The 17,416-nt window shown below is 39.6% G+C and overlaps 1 protein-coding gene across 3 annotated transcripts in view; it reads right to left on the bottom strand.

Moving 5' to 3' along the window:
- Positions 1-474: 474 nt before the first annotated feature.
- cracd (capping protein inhibiting regulator of actin dynamics) overlaps positions 475-17,416 on the bottom strand; it is a 114,659-nt gene continuing 97,717 nt past the window's right edge. For all 3 annotated transcript variants that reach the window (XM_085970406.1, XM_085970414.1, XM_085970397.1), the window contains exons 8-9: positions 10,861-11,026; positions 475-7,590 (exon numbers count right to left, since the gene is read on the bottom strand). In XM_085970406.1, coding sequence (XP_085826532.1) covers positions 7,430-7,590; positions 10,861-11,026 — 327 coding nt within the window. In that variant the 3' untranslated portion in view covers positions 475-7,429. The remainder of the gene's footprint in view (positions 7,591-10,860; positions 11,027-17,416) is intronic.

Raw genomic sequence — 17,416 nt, 5'->3', positions numbered from 1 at the left:
GTCTTATTCTGTCTTTAATAAATTTTGGTTTTCTTGCACCAAACCACTTGTCTACTTGATTTTCTTTATCGCTGCCTGAACCTAAGTCCGGTGTCCAGAACCCAGGGGTGGGGGAACGATTCGAACCGCTCAGAGACAATCAGAGGCGAAGCTGGCTGGGCACACAGCCACCCACTACACATCAAAGATCCTCCCCTTTAAGTAGTGGAGAAAGTCTAAGCCAAACATGACTTGGAATTAGACTGCACCTGATATTGGCCTACCTGTTGAGTGGTAAGCCAATGAGCAGCAGTTTTAGCACTGAGATCAGCACTATAATCATGTAAATGAGCACGGAGCACGAATTTTGCATTTTACCTAGACCACTTTGACCCGGCGCAGCTAAGTAGCACTGGGCCATGACACCGCCCATTTTCAGGCCATATCCAATTTCTAGGCCAAAATTAATTTTCGAATAACACACCCAAGCATGTGTTCCGTTGGTCAATAAAAGGTGTTTATTACATACAACACTTTTATCATTACACACTACAGGACCAAATGCAGTGTTGGAATTCAAAGTAATGTAAACCTAAAAAGACAACACAATTAGAAACAATTGCACTTTGCAACACTTTAAAAAATAAAATTAAACCAAGTTACAGTAACATTGTATCATAAAATCACTTTTGTACATGGAATGAGAGTAGTACAGTATTAGAAACATTTATTTTGATTATATGTAACTCTTAGCCATTTATATTTGTATGGTTACAGGAAATAGTTTTACATTTTGTTTTTAAAAACAGTAAATGAAAATGTAAAATTACAAACACAAAATATTCAGCAATGACAAAAGTTTTGTATTCCAAAAAAAGTTAAGAATTGTGCCCTTGAATAAACATTTTGATATTTTATTTTATATTAAAATTAACTACACAGTGCTTGTTCCTTTCAGTGCTGAATAAACGAGAACTCCATATAATTAGCTCAACAAATGCTGTGACAGAATTTTAAGGATTAATGTAAAGCTACAGCATAATAGTACTTAATGTTTGTTAGTGCAACGTATCTTGAACAAAGGTTTGGACAATATACAGATATCATATTTCACTTTCTACCAGTATAAATTGCCACTCCAATAAAATTATTTACCGGAGTAACAGGGTCGTTAAGTTTTCCGGTGTCAGGTTTGTCTGCATAGTAACTATACATAAACACAGTTAGCACATTAAATAGCTGTCATATATTTTAATACGTGACCCCCATCTTTTATAAATTTCAATGTATCTCAGCATAATACCTATCAAATACATGAAATACTGTGTATTGACACCATTGATATAGCATTTACAAATAAATTGGATGACATTGAACCCCACCTAGAACATTAAATTGGAATGAAACTTTACTGTAATACAGTATCTTAAAATATGGTTCTCCAGAAGTGTATCTGTAAATAGTTTGGGGTCAATCTCCAGCAAGCCAATTACTTAAATTGAATTTTCTTTACAATACCGATGAAACAATAATTTGTCTTTTGTTCTATATAAATGAATATTTTTTCATTCTTTCATTTTAGAATCCATAATGAATCACTGTGGGAAATCAGCAAAAAATGTATCCTCACAAATTAAAGTTTATTTAATCTATAATACCTTGAGGAGATGTTTGCAGCAAGAAAGCTGTGTGTGACACACCTAAACAACAGATGTGTTTTGTGAAAACCGGCACTGATCGTAAACATAACCTTAAAATTACTTCCACGTTAATATGCAGCAAATTATGCATAAGGTTCTTAATTTTCAGGCCTTATTTTAGGATTTCATTTAATCCCGAATCCAGTGTAACATCTTCCAGGGAGCAAACCAAAGTCACAAAAAAATTATACAGTGCTTCCTGCCTTCCTTTTGATTTTAGGGTAAGTAAATTCAGAAATGATCAGATTTGTCCAATCTAAATTTTAAAAAATTGTTTATTTAGAATGAATTCATTTTTGTCCATTTAAAAATGTAATAATCCCAAAGGGGAATTGTACCCCAGGCACTTTTGGGAGTAATAAATTTGATTTAGGTTGAAATAGTGTTAGAGGCTGCTTGGAGATGGAGAAGGAATGGATACAGTGGGGACAGAAATAAGTCAGAAATTCAGTCGAGGGACCAGAGCAATTGGTAGCAGGGCATAACAGTCAGCAGAAAGAATCTGAAATGTCAAGTTTTAAAAAATGAGCTACTATTTGACAAAAATCAATAAAAAAATTAGTTGTGAGTTAAAGATAAAACACTAAAAAAAACTGGATAGTTAAAATCAGAGATAAAAACAGAAAATGCTGCAAACACATAGCATATTTGAAAAAATGATTACGGTTTCTGATGTATACCTTTTGTCAGAAATAGACTGTGACACATAATCAAATTCCAGTTCTGACTAATGGTTATAGTTGTAATATTAGCCCAGCTTTTCTTTTAGATGCGGACAAACCCGACGTGTGTTTTAAGCATTTTCCAATCTTAGTTACACATTAGTCTGTTCAATCAGAATTTCACAAACCAATATCAACACCGATTAAAGCCAAAGTTCTACTTTGTTGAACTGTGTGGGAATTGTAATTTCAGGAAAACTTACACAACTCAATGTAAATTAGGATGTTCAGCTGCCTTCTGTTTGACTTATTGCCACGTCTAAAGGCTTGAAAGGCATGGATTATAAACTGGTAAATTATAAAGACGTTTTTTACAGTCTTTTTGTACTGAATGTGCAGTTCACATCCATTGTTTCTGTCCACATGCCACATCCCATAGACAGGCATGTAGCCAAAGTTTAAAAAGTAAGAAACATGAAGAAAGTGATTTTCTGTGTATATTTCTCTTGAAATTCCAACTTCATTTACATCTGATAAAAATTTAAAATGGAAACAATGACAACTGTACTCCTGGAAAGGTCCTACATTGCTAAGCAGGCAATGTAAAAATCATCAGACTGCTTGGAAGCACTAATAATTTAGTTTTTAAAAAATAATTAAATTGACTGATGGGAAGCAACTCACATAAATTGAATAAAATTATGGAAACAGTATGTTGTGCACATGATTTAATTACCTAAAATCCCTGTGATAGTTTAGTTATTGAACAAGCAGTCAATGATGACTCCTAAAGCTAATGAAGCTAATATATTACCCAAAGAGTTACAGTAGTGTTTGTTTCAATAATTGTAGACTGCAATAGCTTCTAGATTAGATTAGAATGGTTCATTTTTATCTAGACATGCTACATAAAAGCTGAGGGCTTTATGTTGTTTCATTAGTTTTTATTATGTCCTAGAGCATTAATTACTCTTGTTTTATTGTTTTTTTCCTCCTAGGATAAATAGTATAAGCAAATCTCATAAAATACATTGCTTACATCATTTTAGACAGTTAGCAATCAAAATTAAAATTGATCATGATTTTGCTTTTATGTCAGAAACTGATGGTCAAAATAAACAAAGCAGAACATTCTCAAATATTGACTAATTTCTATAGTTTCATGAAATGTAAAAACACCATAATAAACAAAATGCATAAATTGGCAACTTAAATACAGGTCAAAGAATACATATTGTTTAAGTAATAGTGGATGGCTGCTTACATTACACAGCGAAACAGAGGATTTGCAGGTTTAATTTGAATTAATCAGCCTGCTACTTTCCATTGCAGGGTGCAAGATAGGCAGAGTTGCTATTTCTGCTGAAGTTTCTGTCTCAGTTTCAGTCATTATATGGTTTTTCTTTTGTTATTGCTTATAAAAACATTAGTGCTTGGACTAAAACAGTTGATAATTCCATTACTGCAAGCATGCTGAAGAGTTGACATTCTGTTATGTGTCAGGCCTAATTATTCCTTTGTGAGTTTAAATTTAGTGTCAGGTAAGCAGAAAGTTATATTATTACATGTGATGGAATAAGGCTGTATGTTTTTAATAAAATACATTTTTCTTCTGTGGGGGTCCCTCAAATACAACAAAGTAGAAAAATGCTTCCTATGAAAGTGTGCCATTTTATATATAATTTAAGGGCTGTCATAAACTATTTTGGCAGATTAAAGTGTGTTTTGATCACAATAGTTCACAGTAACTTTTCTAAGTTCAAACCAGTAAACAGTTGATTCCTGAATAGCTTTGAGTAAATCTTGTAACCCTAATGAATAGCTGTTTAATAAAACTTAAATAATGATTATACATAACCTGCTGAAAAGGGGTGTCTTTTAATAGCTGCACTGCATCTTAAAAGCAACCAGGGAACAACAATATTCCAGACATTTTGACCAGTGCAACCCTGTAGGTTTTTCCGATATCTGTTATTTTCCTTAGGCGATTGATTATACTATCATTTTCACACTGAATTTATGCCTGCAGCAATGTAAACTTAGCATAAAAATCATAGGTGTTGAATTTCAATCTACTTTGGCCATGCTATCTTCAGCAAATCCCAACCAGTGCTGAGACAATGGTGGGGAACATTATGTCAGTGCTGGAGCACCAGTCAGAATTGATATAATACTCAAAAATGGATTAATTTAGAAAAATCCAAGTTAGCTATATTCAGATTAAGAAACAAATTTGCAGTTAAATTCTGCTCATCTGTGAAATATGAATAATAATTCGAGATATAAAGAAAAAGAACCCTAAAGCTGCTTCTTCCTCTCCTCAGAAATGGAAAAAAAGCTTAAGCAGTAAATCCTGCTTAAATTTTGGTTATCTTCCAGCTTAAAGTATATCTGAAAAGTTTTTTTTCCATTGTTCAATATCTTCTGTTAATAGCATTTTCTTGGTTGCTGGAAGTGTTGCAGATATGACAATTTACAAAATACTGTAGTTTATAAGTCACACATTTGCAAACTTATTTTTCCCTTTGGCAAATTTTGGAGGAGTGACGTGCACTGTTCTGTGGCCAGATTTTGAATGTTGTGTGCATCATCGGGAGTTTTCAATCCTGCTGTTCTTTCCATGTATGTGAATCCGCCAGTTGGGGAGAAGGAACTGAACAATAGAGAGAAGAAACAGAGAAGTGATGTGAAGAGACATGGAAAGGAGAATCAAGCTGCCAACAAATAAAAACTGATGTATAGGAGAGAAAAAGAGAAAAGTGTATAGAGGAGTGTACATAAGTGAAAAAAGAGCAGACATACAAATGAGTCAAGAAATAATTACTCAAAAGATAGGCGAAGAAAGAGGGAGAGAAACCAATTGACAAGAACAAGTAAAAAGGACTTGGAGAACAGAAGAGAATGGCCCAGTGAGAAAGACAGAAAAGAGTAAGAGAAAATACAGGGATGTATTGGAGTAGGAGGCAAACTCAACAAGAAGAATACTGACTTGCTTGAAAGGAGCGAAAGATACAGGCCCAGAAAGCAGAATTTGCACAAACAGGGAGACACAAACATGAGCTCGAAAGAGGGGCAAGAGCTTAGCTCCCTTCAAGGTCACAGCAGACAAGTATCTTGAAGAGTAACACATCAGCGACAACAGGATAGCAAAAGGTGGACTAGATGGACATCTGAGGAGTGAATTTCCATGGGGGTTCTCCTGGTAGTCTGCTAGAAGAGCCATGGAAGCCCTGGAAAAATAGCGTAAACGGTAGTTACGCCATTTTTCCAGGGTTTCTGTGGTTCTTCTGCACAAGTTACAGGAGAACCCCAGCAGAAATTCATCCACCATGGTCTTTGAGACTGTCCCACAGAGCAGGAGAAATAAAACAGAACCTCAAACAGTCTGAGACAGATTAAGGTGAGAAGCAACCACTGAAGTGCAGAGGAGATATCCTCACCACCATTCAATGCAGCAAATGTCACTTACTGTACAGACATCGGCACCTTACCCAAATTCTGTACAACAGGAAAGATCAAAAATTAAGACATGGGCCTAGAAATTCAGTGGCCTGCGCCACCAGTTTGCGCCCAAAGAGGGCTTTTGCGCCAGTCTGCAAACTTCAGGCGAAATTAAGCGGGGCGCTAATGGCGGCGTTAGGCTGTAGCGCTGCGCCGCCACCGATGACGTCATCGGTGTGCGCAGCGCCCCGTTTCCGCAAAGAACGCCATATTAAGTCGCGCCGGCCGCAAACAGCGACCGGTACACAGGGCCTACCTGTGGCGGTAATTAAAGTGGAGGTGCGGCCGGCCGCTTTTTCAGCGGCTGCCTGCCCGCACCTCCTTCCCCGGCCTCCTCCACCCCCCCCCCCCGCGGCATTGCCGGCTGGTTTCCGGGAGCCCGGCACTTCTCCGTTCTGCCGGGCTCTTTTGCCGGCACTCGCGATCGGGGCTCCAGCTGCTGCAGGCACCTCCCCCTTAAGAGAGGGAGGAAGGCCTGCAGTACCGCAGCCTGCCGCTCCGCTGCGGGTGGCGCTGCGGCCACTAGCGCGCCGATAATCAGTTTCAGCGCCCAAGCGGGGCGCCGAAACCCCTGTTTAGCGGCCGCCTTCCACTTGGTGCGCTGACACTGAATATCCCGCTTGCGCAAGTGGATCCGCGCGCAGCGGTAATTCCGGCGCCCAGGCGAGCTGGGCGCCCCATAATGAATTTCTAGGCCTATATTCTTAATTACAGTCAGATCAGCCATGATCGTATTGAATGGCCGAGCAGGCTCGAGGGGCCAAATGATCTACTCCTGCTCCTACGTCTCATGTTCTTATGTTCTCATGTTACATGGGGGGAGAAACTATTTTTCATCACTATTTTAACTACCATGTGTAAGCTGTTTTAACTATTACCATGGCATTTTGGATTTGTCTTCTGATCTATATTACAGGGTACTGCAATTCTTTCATTTCTGCTTTAAATGTTGACTAAATTAACCAACTATTCGAAACAAATAACCTTTGTTTCTTGTCCATGTCAGTATTTTTTGAAAAAAAACATATTTTTTGTTCTAGAATTACAAGCATGTACATCATGCCAGAATCCAATCTGCCTGTATTAAATATAATTTAAGTAAATGCTAAAATTAAGATCAGGTTTCATTCACAGTCAAGTTATGAAAATATTTAATATTTTATTGTAGGTCTTTAAGACCCCATTTCGATGACCCTACAATACAAGTCAAAACTGAGACATTTTAGAGAAAAGGGAACATCCTTTCTGACAAGTTTTGAAAGTAAACCTGGGTTTGAAGTGGTGTTAGCAGGAGGGAACAATACCATACGCAGTCGAGGACCACAACAGTTAAATGTACGCAGTGGCAATTGCTATACATGTATGTTCAAATTTACAAATGATATTGGGAAACTACAGAGAATGTGAATGGAGATAGATTTACAAGCTAGATGTTATTTGCATTCTTGATATACTGAGAAAGGTGATGCCTGCAGCACATGCGGTGGTTTTTATGGTTTTAATCTATTTTGAAAAAAATACAATTTAGCACTTTTTGTTTAGTGATAGCTATACAGGATATAGTGGCAGTTCCCAAACCATTTGGGGTCATTTAATTATCTGAGGACAGTCGCTCCAAGCTTTAGCTTTTCTCTTGGCAAGGGCTAGCCAGGCAGGTTCCACGGATACTGGCGCAGCATCAGGAGTTGAGAATCTCTTCGGTAATTCTTTTACTGCTGGAGTTGATGCCACCGAATCACAAATTTCAACTATGCAAAGAGAATTTAGAAAAAATTATATACATGAAAATACCAAAAATGGATTTTATTGAAGAGTAAAATATAAGGAAAATATTGCAATGGGGAATAGGAGGAGCTTATTATAAAGAAGTAGAACTATATATTATCAATCTAATTCAGTGTGCTGCCATTTCTTCACAATCCTTTCTGTTGACATGGTATTACTGTACAACATTGCTTTTGTGGGGGGAAAAGATTTCAGAGAATAATAATTCTTGTTTAGTCAATGAAGTAGTTTTGGAAGTGGAAATTCTAACAAACCAAATTTAACTTGGCATTCTGCTCTTGGCCAAATATTAGTGCTGTGTGAGACAGATTGGGCTGTGGGAGGTTTAGAGTACCAGAAAGTATGATTTGATGTCCCAACTTCAGCAATAAGAATAAAACAAATTTCATAGCAGACTTTTTCTCACAGCATTTAACTGCTTTATTTTAGTTGTGCACAAATTGTTAATATTATTCTTATATTTAAAAAGGAAGATAGAACAAGTCCAGGGAATTATAAACCCACTAGCTTCACGACGATGGTAGGAAAGATAATGGAATCAATACTCAGTAAAAAAAATGCACATGGAGATAATGGTCCGGATTTTGCAGTAAGAATAACGGTGAGGCTATCAGCGCTCACCATTATTAAGGAGTAAATCGGACGGCAACGTCCGGCGTCCACACATGTATAGTTGAATGCGGAAATCAGGAAGTTGCTGTCCGATTTGCCCTACTCCTCCAGAAGCTTCGCTACACCGGTAGTTCGGCGAGAGACTCCCCATTCAAATACATGAAGTTGTGGTGCTTACCCACTAAACACACAAGAAAAAGTTAGGGCTTATCCATTCAAGTGTAAGTGAATTTCTAACAATGAGATATGTCTTAATTACTGCCAAACAACCTCTCTGGCACTGAAAATTTTCTTTTAAAAGTGTGGAGTCTCATTCCTTCAGATTTTATTATTGTTGGAGATTTAAAAAAATTCAAAAGTTACTTTTTTTTTAACCTTTTATCTCACTTTATCCCATCTTTCTTTCCCTCTCTTTATTTTGATTTCTGTACATGATTTGGCATTGAATTAAATATTCTAACTGACATTTCCTGCTTTAGACTCTGCGTGGCTCAGTAAGGATTCTTTATTCTGATTGGTTAAGGAGACTCATCATTGCTTGCCCTGTTCACACAGGTCCCAGATCCCCTGCAGATGGTGCCGCGGTGTTTTGGATTTCTAATTACTGTAAGTCGCAGTGCAAAACAGAAAGTTTATGGGCAAGTGTAAGTGTAATGAATGGCAAGCGCCATTTTTTTGTTGCTGACTGCAAAACCCGGGTCATTAGATTGTCATGAAAACCCAGTTATTTCACTAATGTCCTTTAGGGAAGAAAACCTACTGTCCTTACCCAGTCTGGCCTATATGTAACTCCAGTCCCACACCAATGTGATTGACTCTTAACTACCCTCTGAAGTGGCCTAGCAAGCCACTCAGTTGTATCAAACCACCACAAAGTATAACAAAGTGACATGGACTTCAGTGGTTTAAGAAGACGGTCCACTACCAACTTGTCAGGGCAACTAGGAATGTGCAATAAATGGAGGCCTTGCCAGTAATGCACACATGCCGAGAATGCATATAGGATAACACGCAATCATTCTTTGTCAGGTTAGATATTAGGTGCCAGCTTTGGCTCAATGGAACCACTCTTGCCTCTTGAGCCAGAACATTTTGAGTTCATTGCGCACTCTAGTGACTTGTGTTAGCCTAGATTATGTGCTCATCAGTGCTGTACTGAGGGTGTACTGTACTGTTGGCCGTGCCATCTTTCAGATGAGACGTGAAACTGAGGCCCTGTCTGCCCTCTCAGGTGGATGCAAAAGATCCCAGGGTGCTATTTGAAAAAGAGCAGGAGAGTTTTCCCACTGTTCTGGCCAATGTTTATCCCTTATCCAACATCAATAAAACAGATTATCTGGTCATTTATCTCATTGCTGTTTATGGGATCTTGCTGTGCACAAATTGGCTACCGCGTTTCCTACATTACAACAGTGATTACCCTTCAAAAGCATTTAATTGGCTGTAAAGCACTTTGAGTGTCCTGAGGTTGTGAAAGGCGCTATATAAATGCAAGTTATTCTTTCTAAGCCTGATCTCACGCCCTTTATAGAACTCATTTGATTTGCATTCCACTGAAATCAGCTAGGTCTACACCATTTTCTGGTGGAATCCCTGAGGATTTTCAGGGCCATTATTTTTAATTTAGGGTTAATAAAATGAAAACAGCATTGAAATAAAATCACTGTGACAAGTCAGCATTCTAGAGGATGAGTTTCTCACACGAACTGAGCTGCAGAAATGTTAGAAGCACACTGTTCCAGGATCCACTTGTTCCCAAAACACATCTAAGGCAGCGACATTACTCATTTAATGTAATTTCAAAATAGTAATGTGTAAGAAATGTTATCCTGTTTAAACATGGCCTGGAGTTTCCGCTTGATAGCGCTGTTTTTTTGGTGCAATTCCCCCAATATCGGCGTAATTGGCACAATAGATCGTGGAATTGTTAAGCACAAATTGTGTTCAGCACAACTCGAGTTTCCGCGATCTTTTGCGCTGGAAGCAGGCCCCACCCACAAAACTGGCCACGTCCCCAGGGTGAATTAATAACCATTGGGAGTTTCCGCAAATTACGCTTGTTTGCAGGCCTTCGAGGAGGCTCCAAAAATTAAGCTGGATCTATTGGGCGCAAGGACACTAATAGGCAAGTTTTGAATGAATTTGTATTTTTAATTTACTAAGGAACTGACTACTGTACCCCTATATAACTAGAAAATAGTTTTGTATTTTTTTTAGTCACTTTTATTAATCTAAAATCAGTTTACTCTCAGTGATGCATTTACACTGTGATTTAAAATACTTACTTTTTATGATAAACCTATTTTCAGCTGTATTAATCAACCTTTACCAAGTTGCAACACTTAAATATATCAAGGAATGCTTTTTAAAACAAATTTTTTTTTTAAATTGCATTTTAAAACACTGCCCAATTGCACTGGTTCACGGTAGATTTTGTGTTCGGTGATATGCAAATGAGTTTGAATGGAAACTCGGGGTGGGGGAGGCGGAGAAAAGCATTTTTCAAATGGGTGGAATTTTGGGCACAGTTTGTGCAGGAATCACCGTTTGTGCCCAAAGCGAAAACTCTACCCCATGAACTGACAATATGTCTGCCCTCTTAAAACAATTATATCAAGTACCTGTGACAGAATTTGGAAGTGTGGCAGATTTTTTCAGGTGTTCACGACGTTCCACTTTTGACAAAATATTGCTCCCAATTTTCTTTTCTTCATCCTGACTGGATTTCTGCAGTGCAGTTACATAATGATTGCCTCCTTTATTGTCCATGCAGCTGGAGACCATTGTCTGTAATGGCAAAGACAGACCAATATAAATGAGAAGACATTTCTTTATATTTTTTTCCCAATATATTTTGCATTTTACCAGATAGTTGTCCTATTTGTTTGTTAGAACTACAAGTGGCTTAAATCTGGTGTCAGTATCTGGTGGGTGTATTATTTAGCTATTTGAGTAGCAGGGTAAACTATATGCATGTTTTCTATTACATTCGAGTTACATTCTTTCTTTTGTCAGCCAAAAGATTTGATGATCTTTGTTGAATTAAAAATTATTTTTTTCCATGATAAATTCAGTTTTGGGAAGATGTCCATCTTAGGGTTGCCCTGGGTGTATTCGTGAAGGTTTCATCACATGACCTCCCACCTCAAACCATCCTACCCCCACATTCCCGCCATTGGTTCATCCTCCGGGCGCACTGCTTTCCCCAGCCAATTGGAAAGTGAACAGGCTCTTTGATATCCGAATGAATTAATCTTGACTGTTAATCAAACAACCTTTCTTCTCCATCTCCAATATTTTTATAATCAATAAAGTAAAGTATTTAAAGAAATTGATAAAAACACATTCTTTTCAATGCCCTATGATTTTTCTCCTGGGTTGCTCACAGCAGTGACCTGGAGATCAATTTTCAATTCCTGGAGACTCCAACACAATCCTGGAGGATTGGCAACCCTACTCCATCTTTGTAATATTTTGGAAGTAACCTTCTGAAATATCTATATTTTGGGATTGAAGGTAACATGACCATGGATGAGCAACTGACTGCATGCTATTTTAAAAAGAGTGAGTCTCATCATCATCGACTTTCCTTTTCAAAATCAAACCATTACAAAGAATAGCAATTACCTTGTCAAACTGTTTTTCTAAACCCTGTTTTGTTAAAAAAAAAATTGTTTGAGCAGTTTCTGATAATAACCATCTGTATCTTCCCTCTGACATTCCAGAGCTGAATGTCTCTCTAACTCAAACCCACTTGCCGTTCTCTTCTCCAATTTCACACCCACATATCTAATTTAAAAAAACATGCTACACTGCTGGTTTTCCAGCAGTTATATCTTGATTTAAATTGTTTCCTGCTAGTTTTCTTCCTTCTTCTAGAGTATGATAGTATGTAGCACAATCTCCATATGCTAGCTGACTTTGAGGCCACGTGTAACAAATTTTCTTTCACTGTGCACATTGACTTGTTATCTGTGGTAGATCAACTCAAATTACTTAAAAAAAATTCCTTGCATGAACTGTGTCAGATGGGTAAGGGATTGATAGACACATAACACAGATGTTACTGATTAACATTTTCCCTCTTATATACTTTAAACACTGGCTTATATTTTTATTGGCTTGGCTTGAGGTTTGAGAGTCAAAGCAAGATTCATGGCTTCCCTTGGGTTCAACACAACCTTGAAAATATCTGGTATGCTCACTTTTATGCTTAGAGTTATAATCTGATTACAGAATTAAATCAGAAGGCCTATTATAAGAACATGGTTCCAGTTTGTATAGCAAGGCCTCTAAATAATGCAAGAATAGTAGGGATTGTTGTTAACAACAGCTGCTTAGTAACTGCTTGTCTCCAGTTGTGGAAACAAGCATCTAGTTAATATATACAAAAAAAATCACTGTAATTTAAATTTTGTATAGAAGTGTGACAGACATTCACGCTCACTCACCTGATCCGTATATTAGTAAACCTGTTTAGAGCAGGCTCACTAAGTTATAGTGATAGCATCCTCCTTCCCCACGTTAGAGGTATTTAAATGAGATTCTTCTTCAGAGAGTTTTTTTTAAAGATAATGGCAAAATCATTTTTTAATTCGTAAGTTAAGTTCATTAGCATAAACGCCATTACCATGCCCCCACCCCCTGACTTCACCCCAGGTTTTGTAAAGCCAGCACATGTAATTGCTGAGCTATAATGAAGCATCTACTCTCAATTTACATATATAGATTAAGGTTTAGTTAGCAGAATTTGCAAATAATCTTTAATAGATCAAAACGTTCTGTGTTTAATAAAGATAGGGGGTTGGAGTTTTTACTTTGGGCGCAATCATGAAATTGCACCCAAAATGCGCTCAAAACTGCACTGGTTAGGTTACAGTTCAAGCTTCATAATCATAAACGTAAAATCTTCCATGAACCAGTGCAATCAGGCAGTGTAATAGAATGGAATTGTTTCTTTTTTTTCTTTTCATTATAAACTATTCCTTGAAGTATTTAAGAGTGGTAACCTGGTGCAGTTTTATTAATCCAGCTGAAAATGGGTTTATCACCAAGAATCAGCATTTTAATAAGTGTTCTAGTCCTCCACCTGTGAGTAACCAGATTTAAAATCACTGAAAATTACTTTAAAAAAAACTATACTGAACCATTTAATAGTTTCATTTGTGTACACTAGTCTGTTTCTTAGTAAATTCAGTATTTTTTGATATAAAAAAACTTAAAACGTGCCGAATAATGCCTGTGCGCCTAAGACAATTAGCTCAATTTGAAGCACCTTCCCTAACCAGTGCAATTTCACAATTTTGACCTGGGGGTGTGGCCAGTTTTGTGGGCGGGGCCTGATCTGGTCAAATTGAATCTTAAACCAGCGTAAATGGTTGTGGACAACATGACCATAAATAGTTTTGGGCTAAACTCATGTTTAAAATTCCCCGATATTTTGCACTGGTTTGGCCAATTCCACCCAGATTGCGCTGATATTACTAGCGTAAATGAGCAGAAACAGTACCCCAGAATATGTAGTTTTATATCGAATATACAGCATAGAATCAGGCCATTCGGTCCAACTAGTTCATGCTGGCAGAGTTATAAGGTTATAAGGCAAATCTCATTTGGATTAAACCTATTTTGTATATATAACTTTGGTCTGTTCTGCATGATTAGATACATGTTATCCTTAGAGTAATGCATTTACAACAAAAACTTGCATTTATATAGCACTTTTGATACAGAAAAACATTCCAAGGCACTTTACAGAGGCATAAAGAAAACCAGATGCCAACCCAAAGGAGGAGTGACCAAAACTTGGTTAAAGAAGTGAGTGGTAAGGTGGATATTTTAAAGGATGAGATATAGGTGAAGGGCTATAAGGAGGGAATTTAAGAGCATGAAGGCTAGGTGGTTGAAAGCACAGCTGCCAATGATGGGTGAAGGAGGGAGAGATATGCACTGGAGTCAGAAGAATGGAGAGTTGGGGGTGGAATTGTAGGGCTGGAAGAGGTTACAGAGATAGGGAGGAGTAAAGCCATGAAGGGATTTAAATGCAAGGATCAAAATTTGAAATTGGAGGTGTTTGGGGACCAGGAACCAACGTAGGTCAGCGAAGACAAGGGCAATGGGTGAGTGGGACTTGGTGTGGAATAGGATTTGGGGAGCTGAGTTTTGGATGAACTGAAGCTCACAGAGGATGAGCAAGAAAGCACTGGAATAACTGAGCCTGGAAGTGACAATGGCAGGAATGAAGGTTTCTGAGACAGATGGGTTGAGGTAGGGGAAAATATGGGTGATGTTACAGAAATGGAAGCAAGAGGTCTTTATAATTGAGTGGATATGGGTTTGGAAACAGTTCAGGATGCTGAGGTTTTGAACAGTCTGCTTTAACCTGAGACAGTGGCTAGGGAGGGAAATGGAAGTCAGTGACAAGGGCACAGAATTTGTTTCCGGGGCCAAAGATCATGGGGATGATTTTCATTCAGAAGTTGGGAAGGAGGCGGGACTACAACTTTCGGGGTTGTACTCCCGCCTCCATCGAGATGCGGCCAATCCACGCGATTTTAACTTGATTGACCTTGCTGAGCCCGCCCAGCGGGCTCAGCAAACCAATTAAAGGCCACCCAGCAACAGGTGACGTCACAGACTGAAATTTCATCTGTCAAGACGTTTTGACAGATGAAATATCAGTGTTTCACAGCTGTTTGAAGCTGTCAAACTCTGACAGTGTTACTTCTAACCTGATTACTTCTCCACAGACTCAGTTAGAAATCTCGCCGGCACAGAAAGCTGCAGGCTGTCACTTTTGACAGATCACAGCCATTCTGCTTTCTGTGCCGGTTAGATGATGGACTCCCGAAACCTAGAGGAAGGAAGGCTGTAAAGGTAAGTACAGGTAATTTAAACTTATTTACACACTTTAGACACACCAAACACACTTACCTTTGCACTCATGCACACGTCACTCACCTGAACACCGACATCTCGACCCCTCCAAGTCCTTCAACCTGACGGCCCGACTCCTTTAACTTGGCGTGGTTTGGAGCCATTGGGAATCCCACACTTCAAGCTCTAAAATAGGGATTAGGCTAAAAACTGCCTGTTAACTACCTGTTAACAGGCAGTTAATTGGCACTAATCCCTTACCGCCTCGGGTAGGCGGGTCCCAGTGTGGGGCGGGTACCCGCCTCCTTTGAAACTTACATGGAGGCGAGTTGGGGGCAGGATGGTGTCGGGACCCCCGAATTCGGGACTTTAACCCCCCCCACGTCTCCAATCCTGACTCCACGGGTCAATGAAAATCGACCCCAATGTCTTCACAATGTTTAGCTGGAAGAAATTCTGGCTCATCCAAGATTGGATGTCAGATAAGTAGTGTGATAGCACAAAGGCAGTAGAAGGAATAAGTAAGATAGTGGAGAGGTAGAGTCGCGTATCAACATCATATATGTAGAAGCTGACCTCATATCTCCAGATGATGTCACCAAGGAGCAACATGTAAATGAGGAAGGGGAGGGCCAAGGATGGATCAGGGAGAGGGGTTTAAGGAGGTGGTTGGCAGTAGATAAAAGGATCCTTCGCTTATTTTTGTCCTCTGGGATAATCCTAGAGTAGTGGGAAGTTTTGACAAAGGAGAACAAAGCCTAATAGAACTTAATGTAGTTGAGCCAGATCTGGTCAGATGGATGGCTTAGGGGGTGACATGAATTATGGGTAGGAGAGTTTATATAGAGGAAGAGGCTTAGGGAGGAGAGAATATCAGTGAATTCGGAGGACAGGGCACAAGGGGAGGGGTTGAGATGGAGATTGAAATCACAGAGCATGTGGAGTTACTTGGTACAGAGACTGAGGAAAAAAGAAAAAGAAAGTCTTGCATTTATATAGCACCTTTCACGACCTCAGGATGTCCCAAAGCGCTTTACAGTCAATTAAGTATTATTGAAATAACAACACAAAATGCTGGAAAAACTCAGCAGGCCAGGCAACATCCGTGGAGAGAAAATAGAGTCAACGTTTCGGGTGAAAACCCTTTGTCAAGACTAAAGATGCACAGGAAATGAAATAGATTAAGAGGCCACGCTGGGAGAGAACAAAAGAGAAGAGACATTAAGAGGTATTCAAAACGAGACGAGATGGTGATAGGACTAGTGGAGACAAAAGACGGTTCTAGATTAGGTGTGAAATGCGCTGGCAGAATGGGAGACAGCTGCCATGTGGGAGAGAGAAAAAAAAAGAAAGGGGGGGGGGTGGGGAAAGGCCAAAAACAAAGGTGTGGATAAAAAATATAAGTTAAAATGTAATAGGGGCCGAGCTTATGATCTGAAATTGTTGAACTCGATATTGAGTCCGGAAGGCTGTAAAGTGCCTAATTGGAAGATGAGGTGCTGTTCCTTGAGTTTACGGTGAGCTTCCGTGGAACAATGCAAGAGGCTGAGGACGGTGAGGTCCGAGAGGGAATGGTGCGGTGAATTAAAATGACAGGCGACCGGAAGCTCGGGGGTCACCCTTACGGACTGAACGGAGGTGTTCCGCAAAGCGGTCACCCAATCTGCGTTTGGTCTCCCCAATGTAGAGGAGACCACATCGTGAGCAGCGAATACAGTATACTAGATTGCAAGAAGTACAAGTGAATCACTGTTTCACCTGGAAGGGGTGTTTGGGGCCCTGGACAGTGGGAAGGGGGGGAAGTATAAGGGCAGGTGTTACATCTCCTGCGCTTGCACGGGAAGGTGCCAGGCGAAGGGGAAGGGGTGCTGGGGGAGATAGGGGAGCGGACTAGGGTGTCTTGGAGGGAGCGGTCCCTACGGAATGCTAAAAGGGGAGGGGAGGGGAAGATGTGTTTGGTGTTGGGATCACTTTGGAGGTGGCGGAAATGGCGGAGGATGATCTGTTGAATGTGGAGGCTGGTGGGGTGAAAGGTGAGGACAAGGGGAACACTATCGTGGTTCTGGGAGGGAGGGGCAGGGGTGAGGGGAGAAGTGCGGGAGATAGAACAGACACGGTCGAGGGCTGTGTCAACCACGGAGGAGGGGAATCCTCAGTTGAGGAAAAAGGAAGACATGTCGGAAGCACTGGTGTGGAAGGTGGCATCGTCGGAGCAGATGCGGCGGAGACGGAGAAATTGGGAGAATGGAATAGAGTCCTTACAGGAGGCAGGGTGGGAGGAAGTGTAGTCCAGGTAGCTGT

The sequence above is a fragment of the Somniosus microcephalus genome, chromosome 2, assembly GCF_052327205.1.
Source record: "Somniosus microcephalus isolate GS21.2 chromosome 2, FLI_Smic_1.0, whole genome shotgun sequence".
NCBI classification, from domain to species: domain Eukaryota; kingdom Metazoa; phylum Chordata; class Chondrichthyes; order Squaliformes; family Somniosidae; genus Somniosus; species Somniosus microcephalus.
Note: the sequence above shows the minus strand (reverse complement) of the source record. Positions and strands in the feature narration are given on the sequence as shown.